Source organism: Ochotona curzoniae, unplaced genomic scaffold (assembly GCF_017591425.1).
Source record: "Ochotona curzoniae isolate NIBS_2020 unplaced genomic scaffold, NIBS_Ocur_1.0 contig_3520, whole genome shotgun sequence".
In the NCBI taxonomy this organism is placed as follows: Eukaryota; Metazoa; Chordata; class Mammalia; order Lagomorpha; family Ochotonidae; genus Ochotona; species Ochotona curzoniae.
The window spans coordinates 12,600,188-12,615,029 of record NW_024465894.1 but is presented as its reverse complement, the minus strand read 5'-3'; the positions used below and the strand labels follow the sequence as shown (position 1 = coordinate 12,615,029).

General features: G+C 54.1%; 1 protein-coding gene across 4 annotated transcripts in view; it reads right to left on the bottom strand.

Annotated features, from left to right (window-relative positions):
- SOGA1 (suppressor of glucose, autophagy associated 1) overlaps positions 1-14,842 on the bottom strand; it is a 57,224-nt gene that overhangs the window by 35,638 nt on the left and 6,744 nt on the right. For all 4 annotated transcript variants that reach the window (XR_005884010.1, XR_005884011.1, XM_040981509.1 and 1 more), the window contains exon 2: positions 3,244-3,468. Coding sequence is in view for 2 of the 4 variants with exons in the window: in XM_040981509.1 (XP_040837443.1) it covers positions 3,244-3,468 (225 nt within the window). In the remaining 2 variants the exon portion in view is untranslated. The remainder of the gene's footprint in view (positions 1-3,243; positions 3,469-14,842) is intronic.

Below are 14,842 nucleotides of genomic sequence, written 5' to 3'. Positions count from 1 at the left end.
CTGCCTGGGCCCCCACCTAGCTGCATGCAGAGCCCTTAGCAATGTGTAAGCTAGGCTGGAAGAAAACGGTGGCCAGAGAAGAAACTGGGCAGCATTTCCTGCTGCCCTGCCCACCATCTCTCTATGTCCCTGAAGGTCACCAGTGACAGCTAGAAGCTGGCCCCTATCCCTGTCTGGACCACCACACTTTCACGCCCTGAGTTGGGTGAGCAGCCCCCCTTCATCATAAAAGGGCTCTGCAGGACACACAAGGTCTGAGGCTGGCTGCAGCTGTCCCAGCATTCCGACCGGGCCATGTTCTGGCCCTGACCATTCGTGGGGTTAGCTAAAATACGGGCGGCTGCAGCCAATTCCTTCTCAACTGGCTACACCCAGCCCCTCATCTCCGTGTGGCTTACCCAGGGCTCTGGGAGCATATGATGTAAAAACAACAGCACGAGACTGGGTCTGAGGGCAACCACACAGCATGCCCCCTGGGCATCCATGTTGGCACACCCCAGGAGTTTTGTGATGCCCAGTCCCCAAACTGAGGTACCTAATTTAGCACTCACTCAGGAAGCTCTAGCATGGATGAACACTTTTTTATTTATACATTCAACACTCTTAGGCTCAGAAAGAAAAGTCACCTGCCCAAGGTCACACAACCAGGAAGTTACAGAATCAAGATGAAAGCCCTCAGCCTTGTTCTCCACCTTAACCTGCTGTACAACCCCATGGCTTAAAGACACCCAGCGTCAGCATCCATAGTACACATGTCAGGAGGCCCCTGGGCATTGGCCATCACCCCATAGCACTAGGGTTGGGACACCTAGCGGGACACCCAGTGGGGTGGTGGGCAAAGCAGCTATGGCTCCCGGATACCAAGGCAAATCCCCAAAGCCAATGTGAGAACACACAGATGTGCTCAGCTGTGAGGTCACCACTGACAGATCAGGGCACCTAGCCCCTGGCAGGGTATAGGGACCCCATGTCACTAAGCCTTAGGGTAGTGTTGAGAATTCCCACAAAGAAGCATCACCATCCTCCCCCTGACCCTCAGCTCCAGGAGACTGGGAGGTGAAGGTTCCCATGTTACAGATGAGCAAGCAACCTGCATTGGTCACCTGGACAAATCCTCAACCAGATGCTTTTACCAGCAACACCCCTGTCTCTGTCACCCGACACCATTCTGGCTACACAGCAAGCAAGTGGCAGGGGCAGGTCCTGAGAGAAGCAGAAAGTGGGAGGATGGGGGAGGGGCAGCCTAAGGTCTCATTCAGCACCTCCTCCCCAATAACCCAACAAAACCATGGCAGCTCACTAGTCCGGGAGATTCAGTGGATCTGTACTGAGGCCCCAACAGACGGGGGTAGAAGAGGCCAGGACCATGGTCAAGTCAGCAACGTCAGCTCTTAGGGAGAACTGGGCAGTATGGAAGGCAGCCCAGAAAAGAGATTGCCTCAGCCTGGGGTGAGGGAGAGAAGTGGAGGGCTGTAGAGAGGGAAGAGAACATGGGTGACACCGATTGGCTGGTTCAAATCCCTACAACAGAAGGGGCTCCTCCCCTTGCAGACTCAGCCCCCTTCCCAAGCACACCAGCTGCTCTCTGCCCCACCCACCCAGACCCGGCACCCCGCCAGGCCCCAGCCTGCCCCACTCCCATCCATCTCTTTCCCCTCAATTCTGAGGTTTTTGTGTGTCCCTTTCCTTGAAGTCCAAGGACCTGGGCTTGCCGATTCCAGCAGGGTGCAGTTTGGCGGAGTGCTGGCTCGCCCGCCCCGCCCCCCAGTGGGGAAAATTTGAATATTTGTGCAGCTGTGTAGCAGGGCGCTGCTGCAGGCAAAGGCTCCCACTAACCCTTTCTGAGGTGAGCTTCCTCCTATCGGCCCCACACCTAGGCTCCCACTGTTCCAGCCCAAGCAGCTGTAAGTGCTGAAACCACAGCACCCTCCAGGAATCTTTGTTTTCTCCGTGGTTTCACTGGAAGAGCTATGGGGCTTGGCCCACCCAGCATCTCTCAGCCATCTTTCTCCAGGCCATGGAGGGAGGAAAGGGTTGGCTCACTCGCAGTTCCCCTGGGGCCCCACAGAGCCATCTCCAGCTCCCACTGCTGGCTCGGATCCACAGCCCCATCAAGCCTAAGCTCTAAAGTCACCCGTGCAGGAACACTGAGAACCTGACCTATTCCAGGGATCCCCATCCCCGACTCCTACCTCACCCACCCCTTACACAGCACTGAGTTATGCCAGTACGGACCAGGCTGCCAGGCCACAGACCAGGGCTTACCCACCAGCAGAGGGGGCTCCTGGAGGGCCCCAGTAGCCTGACTCCTGCTGTGTTCCTCCCTCTCCCCAACCAAGCAGAGAACCCATGAAGGCCTGATAACAGCATGGTGTGCCATTCTGAGCTGTCCTTTCTCTAAGCCTCAGGATCCTTATCCAGGAACTGAAATCCGCAATCCACAACACACAGTGTGGGAGAAACTCTAACTAGAGGATACACTTAATTGAGTGCAGAAAAAAAAAAAATTGAAATCCATGCAGAATTTAATTTTTTTCCCAGTCATTTTCCTCATCTTCTAGGGAAGGGGCAGGAGAACTGCTCGTTGCTGTCAAACTACATCAGCATTTGGGGATTGCAGGGAGTGACGGTGGGGAGTCATTTGATGATGCCTTAGAGACCCCAGTGTGGGAGTGTTCCAAGGGTGTTACTTGAGTGCTTCTGATAGTTCTGAAACATGCACAGTTTCTGCATGAAATGTGTCTTTTACTTTCATTTTTTCCATTAACTTTCTGACTCATCCCGTAGCAAACGTCTGTGTGCTTTACAGTTGCATTTTGTCCACATTCTCTCGCTTATCCTCACAGAACCCTGTGAGTCCATTTTACAGAGAACACTGAAATCAATGACACTCAAAGTCACTGAACTCCAGGCCTTCCTTGCTCCCCAAGTGTGACAAAGCCACCTCCCTGAGGCCATGTGGGGACAGCTCAGAGCCCAGCACTAGGTGTGTGATTGATGCGGAAGATGCAGTGAGCAGGAGTCATGTCGGGGCATCACTTTAGGGCATCCCTGGTGGAAGGCCTATAGGTTTGCCAGGGAGATCCCCACTCTGCAGCTATACAAATTGATTCCCAGAGATGTGGTATTACTTTCGCCCAAGAACACCCAGGAGTGAGCCACGAGCTGACCTGGGCCCTATTCAGGTGGGTAGTTCCAGCACTGCCCTCCCGCCCCCCAACAATGACATCTGTAAAGGCTGACCTTGACATCCTGCTCCAGGCCACGGATGAGCTCGCCATCCACCTGGCCCGTCTGGGCAGCACGGAGGCTGCGGCGCTCAGCCTTGCGCAGCCGGTACTGCAGGATGCGACAGGTCTTGCTGGCCTGGTCCAGCTGCTGCCGCAGCTCCTGCAGCTGATACACATCCTCCTCCATGTAGACGTCACGCATCTCCAGCATCTCGGCCCGCAGCTCCTCGATCTCATCCTGTGGAAGGAAGGCAGGTGCGGTCAAGGGTGTGCTGGCCAGGCAAGAGATCCTTACAGATACCCTGAGGCTGTGTCAGCTTCTGTGGCAAGGTGGATTTGACTGGTGTGACTTAGTGAAGGGGCTCGAGCCAGGGCAGGAATCTGGAATAACGAGAGCGGTCCCACATCACCATCAGAGGGAAAGTGATAAGGTCTGAAGAAGGATGAAGGGGCCAGGAGTCAAGGCATCCAGGCAGCCTCCAAACGCTGGGATGGGCAGGGGCAGACATCTCCCCTGGCCCCACCATGAGCAATACATCCCTGCCTGCAACTTGATTTTCAGCTCTCATCTTCTCCTTTTCATCTTAGGCATTTGAGAAGCAGAATGACACACAGATAGAGCACCCATCTGCTGGTTCACTCCCAGATGCCTGCCACAGCTGTCAACAAGGACCCAACCACTTGAGCCATCAGCTGGTGCCTCCCAGGGTGTTCGTCAGCAGAAAAGCTAGACAGCAGAGGGATACAGGAACCCCAATCTGCATCTCATCACTCCTGATCTTCATCCGCCCCTCAGCAGGGAGAATCTGAATTCTCAGAAACCAGAAGACAATAATGGGGGATTGTTGTAACCAGTGATTTGTTACAACAGAAATGAGAAACCTAGGAGAGCCATCCAGTCAACATTTATGAGCGCAGACTAGGGACTAGGTATTAGGGAAGTGACTGTGATAAGAGTGGTGCTGTGTTGAAGGCCACCTCTCCAGAAGGGACATCTCAGCAAGAGGCAAGAACAGCTACCCAGAGAGACTCAGGGAGAGATGGTCACAGGCCGAGAAGAGGGGTGTGAGAAGCCTATGGCAGGAAAGAACTCACTACTTCAAGACACAACAAGGAAACTGGGGCAGCCATGGGACAATTTGAGAACATGGCCAGACGGGTGGGCCACACAGCACGTGAGGAAGGGGTGCGTGTCTGGATCCCAGGAGAGGGGTTAAAGCATGACTTCACTTCCTCAAGGCGGCTGCAGCAGCTCTGTCACCAGCTGCCCCTACTTCTGCTTTGCAGTTATACATCTGCAATCCTGGACACGCAGTAGCTCTCTGCCTAGGACCGCGAGCACCTAGGAGCTGCTGCCTGCCAACCTCCCCCCTCATTGCCCAGTCCATGTATGTCCACTCAGCAGGCTCCTGACCAGTATGAACTGGTGCCTGTCTAGGTATAAACAAGAGCCGCGGTGAACCAGTTATTAGACACCAAGCATGGGATGGGAGCAGAGAAACCAGCAGACACAATGCCTACTGACCGCATCTCCGGACAGATAATACAAGTGGAGTCTCAGGGAAGGTTGCCACATCACCTGATAACTGTCCATCTGGGGCATGTACTGGGGAGCAGGGCTGGAGGGGCAGTTAAGGCACTGCCTCGGCCACCAGCATCCCGCATGGGAGCGGCTGTTGGAATCCCAACTTTATCTCTTCTGATCTAGCTCCCTGCTCCTATGCCTGGGAATGCAGGGGGTGCTGCCCAAGTGCTTGGGCTCCTGCCATCCACATGGGAGACACAGAGTTCTAGACTCCAGGCTTGTGGCCTGGCCAGCCTCAACCACTGAGGTCATAATGGGCGTGAGGGACAGTGAGCCAGTGGATGAAAAGATGTCTGCCACAAATAAATAATTTTTTTTAAGACTACAGTAGGGCCCAGCACAGTAGCCTAGTAGCTACAGTCTTTGCCTTGCACACACTGGGATCCCATATAGGCGGTGGTTCTAATCCTAGTGGCTGCACTTCCATCCAGCTCCCTGTTTGTGGCCTGGGAAAGCAGTCAAGGATGTCCCAAGGCCTTGGGACCCTGCACCTGCATGGAAAATCCAGACGAGGTTCCTGGTTTCTGGCTTTGGAATGGTGCAGTTCTGGCCACTGCGGCCACTTGGGAAGTGAATCAGCACATGGAAAATCCTCTCTGTCTTTCCTCCTCTCTGTATATGACTTACCCAATAAAAATAAATCTTAAGAAAAAAAAAAAAACTACAGTTGAGAGAGAAATGGAGTCGCAGAGAATGAATGACTTGATACTAGCATGCATCCTGAGGACCAGAGAGAAAAAGCACCCGAGGCTGGTGCTGTCCAAAGCCAGGAACAAAGGGACCCTGCCAGGCAGGTCCCGGGGAGGGGAGCAGCTGGCCTCCTCTGAGACAGCAGGAGTAGCAACACCAGTGCCTGCTCCACTCACAAGCCCGGCTCTCTGACTGCACACCTGCCGGATGCCTGGTCAGGACAGATGCCACCATGCCAAAGGATCAGCCTGGCAGGATAGCTCACCAACGGAAAGAGGACCCGGCCTGGATTCATCCAGCACCCCCTAGGCCCGGGGACTGTCCCTCAGGGCAGCGAGGGCCAGAATGGCAGCTGCAGGCCAGTAGGCAACAGCGAGAGCAGCCTGCGGTCTTCACACTCCTCCGACTGCTGTGGCCACCTCACAGCTGGCTCCCCGCTTAGGACAGCAGGGCAGTGGTGACAGGCACCTGCTTCTACTGTGCACAAAGGCCTTCGTCTTCATCGGCCCCAGACCTCCCCACAGGGGTGAGTCCAAGCAGCCTCAGGGACCTCACTCACTGTCGCTGCACACACAGAGACTCGCTGCCTGCCACCCCACCAAGAGGACAGGGAAGCGTGCAAGAGCAGGAAGTGGGACAGTCAGTGATCACACCAGTCAGAGAAACGAGGAAGCGAGAGCCACATGCCACATTCAGCTGGTGAATTAAGGAAACAGAGCTTGGGAAGCACAGTCCCACTGGTGGAATCTCAGCTAGGCGCCAGCATGAACCATATACCTGCCCTTCACTGACTCTGCAGCCCAACTGACGGGATCTGGGGAAGACGACAGGGCAAGGATAAGGAGACCCCAAGCTCAGAAGGAGCTATAGGGCCAGTGTAGGGCACACCCAAACTCCCAAAGTGGGCTGCAATAACAGATGGAGGGCCAACACAGTGGTGTTGAATACTAATTTTCAGCTTTCAATGTTGGCATCCACTTAAGAGCACAGGTTCCAGTCCTGGCTGCTCCACTTCTGACCCAGTGCCCTATGCTAAGGCACCTGGGAAAGCAGCAGAAGATGCCCCAAGTATTTGGGTTGCTGACCCACGTGGGAGACCGAGAAGGAGGTCCAGGCTCCTGACTTTGACCTGATCTTGCCCAAGCCATTGCAACCACTTGAGGAATGAACTGCTGGGTTAAAGGATGCCTTTGGGGTCCAGTGCAGTAGCCTTGCCTTGAATCAACCAGGATCCCATATGGGCGCCGGTTCTAATCCCAGCAGCCCTGCTTCCCATCCAGCTCCCCTCCTGTGGCCTGGGAAAGCAGTAGAAAACTGCCCAAAGCCTTGGGACCCTGCACCCGTGTGGGAGACCCGGAAGAGCTCCTGGCTTCAGATTGGCAGAGCTCTGGCCATTGCGGTCACTTGGGGAGTGACTCATCGGACGGAGGATCTTCCTCTCTGTCTCTCCTCCTCTCTCCATATATCTGACTTTGCAATAAAAATAAAGAAATATTTTTTAAAAAGAACCAGTACCCATTTGGGATCTTGGTGCTTGCAGGGAGAGGATTAGCAAATTAACTACCTCACTGGGCCCCCCAAATAAATAAATCTTAAAAAAATACCAAAAACAGAATGACATTAGATCATAGGAGATGACATGTCTTCACATATGACCACACCCAGCTCACTGGAGTCACTTTCAGAATGCTTATTTAAAAAAAAATGTTTTTTAAAATAACTTTTCTACTTATAAAACATGACCGGACAGTTCGGGAAACAGAAATCACGCCTCACTGCTCCACTGGGGGCCTTGGCCCTGCTGAGAAACCCTCCCTCCCAAGGGTCCCAGGGGTAGCTGCCTCCCCAGGGCCTGCATCTCTGCCAGTACAGGATGCGGCATTCATGCCAGCTGTAGCTCCATGTTGGCCCGGGGGCTTGCCAGCTGCAGACAGAATGCCAGCCAGCCCCTCCTGGCACAGCCCCACGTGAGAGGCTGCGCTGACAAAGGCTGGGCTGTGGCCCTCACACCCTAGTCTTCTGGGACGTGTGCAGCAGATGCTGGTAGCAGTGTGACTCACAGGCGGACCCTGAGCGTAGGGGCCTGTGGTGGGGGTCGGGAGGCCCAGGAGGGCAGGGCCCTACGCTCCTCCAAAGGGTCCTGCTCCTCTCGGGGCTCCCAGGAGGCTTCTCTGGTGAAAAATCCAGCTGATGGTAGAGAAGGAGGCGGGGTGTGGGGGGGTGTTCCTGTTAAGGGCTGAGGTGGCACAGACAGACCTGCCCACTCCTTCCCAGGCCGTTGTGCCAACATAGGGCCCTGCCAGCGTCTCCTATATCCCAGACCCCGAGTGGATGGAAGTGGGAGGGCCTCATGGCTACACAGTGAGTGGCTGGAGTCCCCCAGCATTGGTGGGGAACCCCCGGATGGAAACTGCCACCACAGACAGGTCACGGGGTCTGGCAGCACTCAGCACAGAGCCCAGAACCCCTGATTCTCAACAGCCTGGGGAGGTTAGGCCAGCATGGCTCACCTTAATTATTCAGCCCAGACAGGAAACACAGAGTGGACAGGGCAGCCCAGGAAATAGAAACAGGCACCCAGATGCAGCTCTGGAAGTCAGCACTTCCCTGTCTGGTGGTGGTTTATTTCACATCAGATTACACAGGCAACACCTGGTTACCAGCAACCAGCTGGGAAAAGCACTGGGCCTTGTGTCTCCTCCGCTCCTCCCCACAGACTTCTGCATCTGCCTCCAAGCCCCTCACCCTCGGCGACCTGCCCCTCCTGTCCTCCCAGCTCCAGCCTTCCCCTGCTCCATGCCTCCTCGCATGCTGCAACTTCAAATTCAGCTTTCCACCTGCTGGAAGCTCATGCCCCGCCGAGCTCCAGCACAGGCAGAGCACATGCACTGCAAAATGTCAGCTTAGGGTCTCTTCCTAACTCTGAGACAGATGCTGAAAATGCTCCTGTTTTGCAGATAATCAAACTGAGATTTGGAAGATTCCTGAAAGAAAAGGGAGGAATGGTGCAGGAATCCAGATGAGCTGCAGCGGCGCATCCTAACTGAATGCTCTTCTTCCAGGTGTCCTCAGGCCTTCTCCATGCGAATCGCCTTTGCCTGGGTAACTACTGTATGCTTCCTGAACATTACTTCCTCAGTATGAACCCTATCCATTGAGCTCCATGATCCCTTTTGCTACCAACACAAGGTTCAGGTCTCTTTTCAAGACTGCCTTCCGCCAGGGCCGCGGTAAGACAAGGGCTGGGTTTGACTCAGGTCTGGTCCCCAGCACTGCCCAGGCCAATCGTGGCACTGAGCAGACACCCATCATGGTCTGTGAGCAGATGCGTGGATGAAGAGCCAAGTGTGGTTTCTCTCTGACCTGGGGCAGTGATCCGCAGCCCAGCTATGATAGAGGCAGGGAGAGCCTGGACAGACCAAGCTGGTCTCAGACCTTCACGCCCCAGCACCTCAACCCACCACCTGCTCCCTACTACCACACCCTGGTGACCACGAGGTCAACCTGCAGGAAGTGCTGCACAGGGTGGGGTAGGGGCTGGTTCCCAGGAATCCTGAGGGAATCAGCCAGGAAGAGTCTCTGGGTCCCAGTGGGGTGCAGGGCCAAACATGAGCTCACACTGCTGCTAATAATAGTGTGGCCTTGCAGGGAGGGCAGCACAGGGTTTTACAGTTTACAAAGACATTCCATCTGAATCATCATGCTCATGCATGCACGGGTCCTAGTGAGTGCTTCGGCAGGCAGCAGCCTGCTCTGCAGGGGACAGAGAACCACAGGGAAGGGGGCTGTCAGGCCCTGCCCCACAGATTGGAGGTGGAGGGTGGTAAGCCACCTCCACATAAGACCCTAGAATTGCACCTCTGCAGCAGAATTTACGGACTCTACTTGGCAAATCACTTCTCTATTTTTGCTACCCTCTAACTAAAACCTCTCACTTCTAGCTTCCGAACCTGTGAACAAACCAAGGCTGTATTATCAGCTTCTGTGACTCTGCCACAAAAAGAAATCACGTGCGAGGGCCAACACAGTAGCAAAGCAAACTAAGCCTCTTCCTACTTCCCACAAGGGCACCGGTTCGAGCCCTGGTTGCTCCAATTCTGATCCAGCTTCCTCCTTGTGGCCTGGAAAAGTAGTCAAGGATGGCTCAAGTCCTTGGACCCCTGTACCTTGTGCAAGTCCTGAAAGAAGCTCCTGGTTTCACATTGGCTCAGCTCTAGCCATTACAGACATACGGAGAATGAACTAGCAGATGGAAGATCTCCATCTCTCCTTTCTGCATAACTCCGCTTGTCTAATAAAAATAACGGTTTTTTTGTTTGTTCATTTTTTAATAAAAGAAAGAGGCCTAGCGCAATGGTTCAGTGGCTAAATCCTCGCCCTGTTGGGATCCATATGGGTGCTGATTTGTACCCCAGCTGTTCCACTTCTTATCCAGCTCCCTGCTTGTGGTCTGGGAAAGCAGTAGAGGATGGCCCAAAGCCCTGGGACACTGTACCCTGTGTGGGAGACTCCAATAAAAATAAATGAGTCTTAAAAAATTTTTTTAGCTCATTTATGTATTAAAAAAAAATAGGGCCTGCCAGGGTATCCTCGTGGATAAAGTCCTCACGTTACATGTATAGACATCCCATATGGGTAACCAGTTCATATCCCAGCTGCTCCTCTTCCCTTCCAGTTCTCTGTTTGTGGCCTAGGAAAGCAGGAGAGGACAGCCCAAGGTCTTGGGACCCTGCACCCATGGGGGAGGCCCAGAGGAGATTCCTGGCTACTGATTGGTGCAGCTCTGGCCGTTGCATCCACTTGGGGAGTAAACCAGCTGATGGAAGATCCTTCTCTCCATTTCTTCTTCTCTCTGTAAATGTAACTTTCCAATTAAAAAAAAAAATGAATCTGGGTCCTGGCGTGGTAGCCTAGAAGCTAAAGTCCTTGCCTTGAATGTGCCAGCATCCCATATGGGTACTGGTTCTAATTCTGGCAGCTCGACTTCCCATCTAGCACCCTGCTTGTGGCTAAGGAAAGCAGTCGAGGATGGCACAAAACCTTGGAACTCTGCACCTATGTGGGAGACCCGGAAGAGGCTCCTGACTCCTGTTTTCGGATTGGCTCAGCTTCAGCTGCTGTGGCTGCTTGGGGAGTGAATCATCGAACAGGAGATCTTCCTCTCTGTCTCTCCTCCTCTTTGTATATCTGACTTTGCAATAAAAATAGATAAATCTTTTTAAAAAGTGAATCTTTAAAAATGATAAAAGAACAAAAGCAATTGCTTTCATATCCTCTGACAGTTGCTGCAGAAATATCAAAATATTATCTATACTCAGACGTATGACAGGGAGCAGTGCTGTGGCGCGGCAAGCTAAGTCTTCACCTGCGACATCAGCATCTCTGGCTGGATGTTCCCAGTTCCTGGCTTCAGCCCAGCTCAGCCTGCCCATTGTAGCCATCATTTGGAGCGTGATCAGTGGGAGGTCTCTTTTCTTTCTCTCTCCCTGTAACTCTGCCTTTCAAACAAAATAAATAAATCTTTAAAAAACCAAAAATAAGATAAAAAGTTTTCCTTTATGTATTTGAGAGACAAAGCTCCCACTTGTGGATTCACTCTGAAAGAGCCAACCACAGCAAAGGCTGGCCCAGGCTAAGCTCCACTAGAGGCCAGGAGCTGGGAGCTCGGTGCAGGTCTCCCCAGGGGTTGGTACGGGACTGCCTGAGCTACCACAGTCACCTTCTACAGTCTTTCTCAGCAGGAATCTAGAATCCAGGAACCCCAGGACAGGACAGGGGCACCGACCGCAGGCCAAACTCTCACTTGGGCATTTCACCGTAAACCTTTGAAAACAGTCTCAGCAGAGAGCAGAAAGAGCACGGAGCCTGCATTGCCGCAGCCTCCTTGTCCACAGGGCCTGGACCCCAATCTCCACCACTGAGACCCAAAGATGCAGGAGCACAGCTCTGCTCTCCCATGTGTAGCAAATAGTCCAGGAAGGGAGCATCCCATAGGCAGCCCACACCAACCCACAAATACGCTGCCCTGCATGATAAGGATGAGCAGACACTGAGATTTGGGGGTCACAAGAGTCCTTCCAAGGCCATGATGGGGTCAGCAGGCGGGAGACGGCGGGCTAACAGTTGGGAATGATCATGACCCATAAGAGAGCCTATTACTCAAATACGGGATGTGGCGATGGGAGGTGCACCTCAGCCACAGCCCAGCACTGGCCGTGAGACAATGGGGAGGCAAAATGGGGACATAAAAGTTCCTGAAAGTGGGGTGGGGGGGTAAGGGGTAAGGCGCTATTCTAGACCATAGTCCCTCCCTCCCCCACCCTGCCTCTGCCTCCCAGGAGCCCAGAACTCCATCTGGATCTCTCCCATGGGTGTCAGGGAACCAAAAACTCCAGCCATCACCTGCTACCTCCTAGGAAGCACAACAGCAAGGAAATTGAATTAGAGGAGGAACAGCCAAGTGGCAACTTAACTGCCATGTCCAGGGTCTATCTAGAACTTTCCTGTGCATGTGGGCTGCAGCAGGGGTTGTGGAATCAGGTGCATGGAATCCCAGATGGGGGTTGTTTCACAGAGGACGAAGTTACAGCCTGGGACATGTCAGAGCACTGATGCATCCCTGAGCCTCCATTTTTGATCTAACTTCCTGCTAACACACCTAAGAGGCAGCAGATCATGGCTCCCATCCTGTGGTAGTCCAATGTTTATGTTATCATACAAATTATTACTCAGTACTCCTGACCTAAAATAAATGACAGGCATCCAGCCAGCAGTGAAGCCACTGGTTGGCTGACATGTCTGCATCTCTTACAGGAGTGCCTGGGTGGAACCCCAGCTCTATTTCTGGGTTGAGCCTCCAGCTGTGGTGCACCCCAGGAGGTAACAGGGGGCGACTCCTGCGGTAAAGTCCCTGGATTGAGTTCCCAGCTGCTGGTTTCAGCCTGGTCCAGCCCCAACCACTGCAGATATTTAGAGAGTGTACCAGCAGATGGTGGTCTGTCTCTGCCTCCAAAATAAAGGACAAAGAAACACCAAGCAAAAACTCTCCAAAACAAAGTAGAACTAAACCTCCATGACTGTGCACCACCCTCAAAACAAAAACCCGATGCCATCACAGGGTTCCAGGCCCCTCCATTTCCCAGCTTCCTCTCCCCGGCTCTTCTAACTACCCCTCAGCTGCTCAGGTGCCAAGTGACAGCTGGCCTGTCCCCCTTCCCCCAAAGCCTTTGCACCTGCACTTGCCTCAGTGGGGCTATCCCTGTCCTCATCTCTGGCCTGCTCCTCCTCCTGAAGCCTCCACTTTAATGCCACTTCCCCAGGGAAGCCCTCCGGATCAGTCTAGGCCCATGATGTCACCCCAACCCTTTCTCTTTCATAGTAGCAGAGGCGGCCTTTTTGTCAACTTCATTCTCCAACTAGAATGTCAGAGGGGCAGAACCTAACAGGTACCAGGAATGCACAGGAACAGCTCAGTAAATTGCTTCCACCCCTGCCACAAACCACCTCTACTTGGTTTGCAGAAAATCTTTTGATTCTGGGAAGCCTATGTCCACAGAGCAGCCCGCAGCTCCCAGGTCTCAGCCCCCAGACCTCCTATAATGGTAACACCTCATTCCCAGGGTCCTAGTTGGGCCCCAGGACCTGAGCAGACAGAAGACAGACAAAGCTGAGCCAGGAGCACCAGAACCATCACTCCGCAAGAGGCAGCTAGGCTAGGGGGAGCAGGAGACCTTGCCCGGCACCACCCTGGCCACCACGGCACCTCCCACAGAGCAGGCCCATCTGCCACGCTGGCTTGAGGCCACTCACCCCAGCCCTGGAAGGGCCGCCCAGCTGGGTAGGCCAGCACAGTGACCACAGCCCCACCCGAGAGGCCATGGCAGCCATCTGCTGTCCCTTCTGCCTTTCCCTGGGGGTCTGTCAGGGCTCCAGATGAGATCATTACTTTTGAACTCCAAGGAGGGGGCAGCAAAGGGCTCAAGAGAGCTTGTTCCCTCTTAGTTGGAGTGCAGATGCTCTGGGCTCAGCTGCAGGAGAGAGAACCCACAGCCCCTCCCTTTAGTCAGGAACACTGAGGCCTTAAGGGGAAAGGGGACAAAGCTAGAGTTCCTCAAGAAGACATAGAGCCCAGCAGGGGGTCTCCTAGCCCTGTCTCCCAGTCAGAGTTCCACCCAGCTGAGCCTCCACCTAGGCTGTGGTCTAGGGTCAAAAGTCAGGGTCAAAAGTGTGCAAGGAACAAACTGGCACAGCCAGCTACGCCACCAAGTGCTCTGTACCACTAACCCCAGGGCCACCAGGCTGGGGATCACAGGGCCTCCACTTGCAGGTCAGAGCAACAAGGGAAGATGAGGGCTGGGACATGCCAGGTAGCATAGGGTCTTATGCATTCTAAGCAGTGCCCAATGGGTGAGGAACTAGGGATCAGAGGTGAAACTGCTGAGGTCCCCATGCTATGCGGTAAAGCCAAGTGTCAAGTACATAGTTTGGGCTCTTGAATCTGGACTCAACAGTCTGCACAAGGGGACAACCAGGACTCAGTAAGAGCAAACATTTAGCCTGGGACTGGACAGCATGTGTGTGTGCACGTGTACATCTATTTGTGTGCACAGGCACAAGCATGCATCAGGTGTGAGGAGATGCCAGGCAACCACTGTTCCCCAAGCCTCCCACGGCTGGACACAAGCTCCCCTGTAGTCCCTGCTGCTGACAGGGGTGCTTAGGCTAGGGAGCACGGACCACATCCCTGGCACCCGAGCTGTGTGAACAGGAAGGAAGGCAGTGTTTGGAGCGAGCCTGGTGGAAAACATTCCCCAAGCTGCCTTTGGGCTGCAGCCAAATCCCTCCCTGGGAGAAAAGCCATCCGAGGTCTCTAGGGAGGGAACATGAGGCTCTGAGGGTCCTGGAATGGCTCAGGAGGTAGGGGTGGGATGACCGGAAGCTCCAAAACACCGCAGTGCACCTCACGGGAACCTATGCACCTCTGTTCCTGCTCTATGTCCCAGCTGACATCCTGGGCAAGCCCCTCTGCCTCCTGCCAGCTAGTGCTGTGTGACTTGAGCCTGTATGAGTCTCAGCCCAGGCCTGTGTAGGCCGGGGATAGGGGCCCTGCAGGACCACAGTCCCCTGACTGCTGCAGTGGCAGAGGCCCCAGAGGGGCTCACAGGAAACTCCTAATGCAGGCGCTCCATAGAGCAGAAGGTGCAGGAGCAAGCAAGGTGGGAAGAGTAGTCTGGATGCCTGGGTGTGGGGGACTTGTTGAGAGCATGGGAGACAGGAGGTAGGTGAGGCTGCAGGAAGTCAGCCACCACGACCAGGACCAGCCTGGCTCTGGTCCACA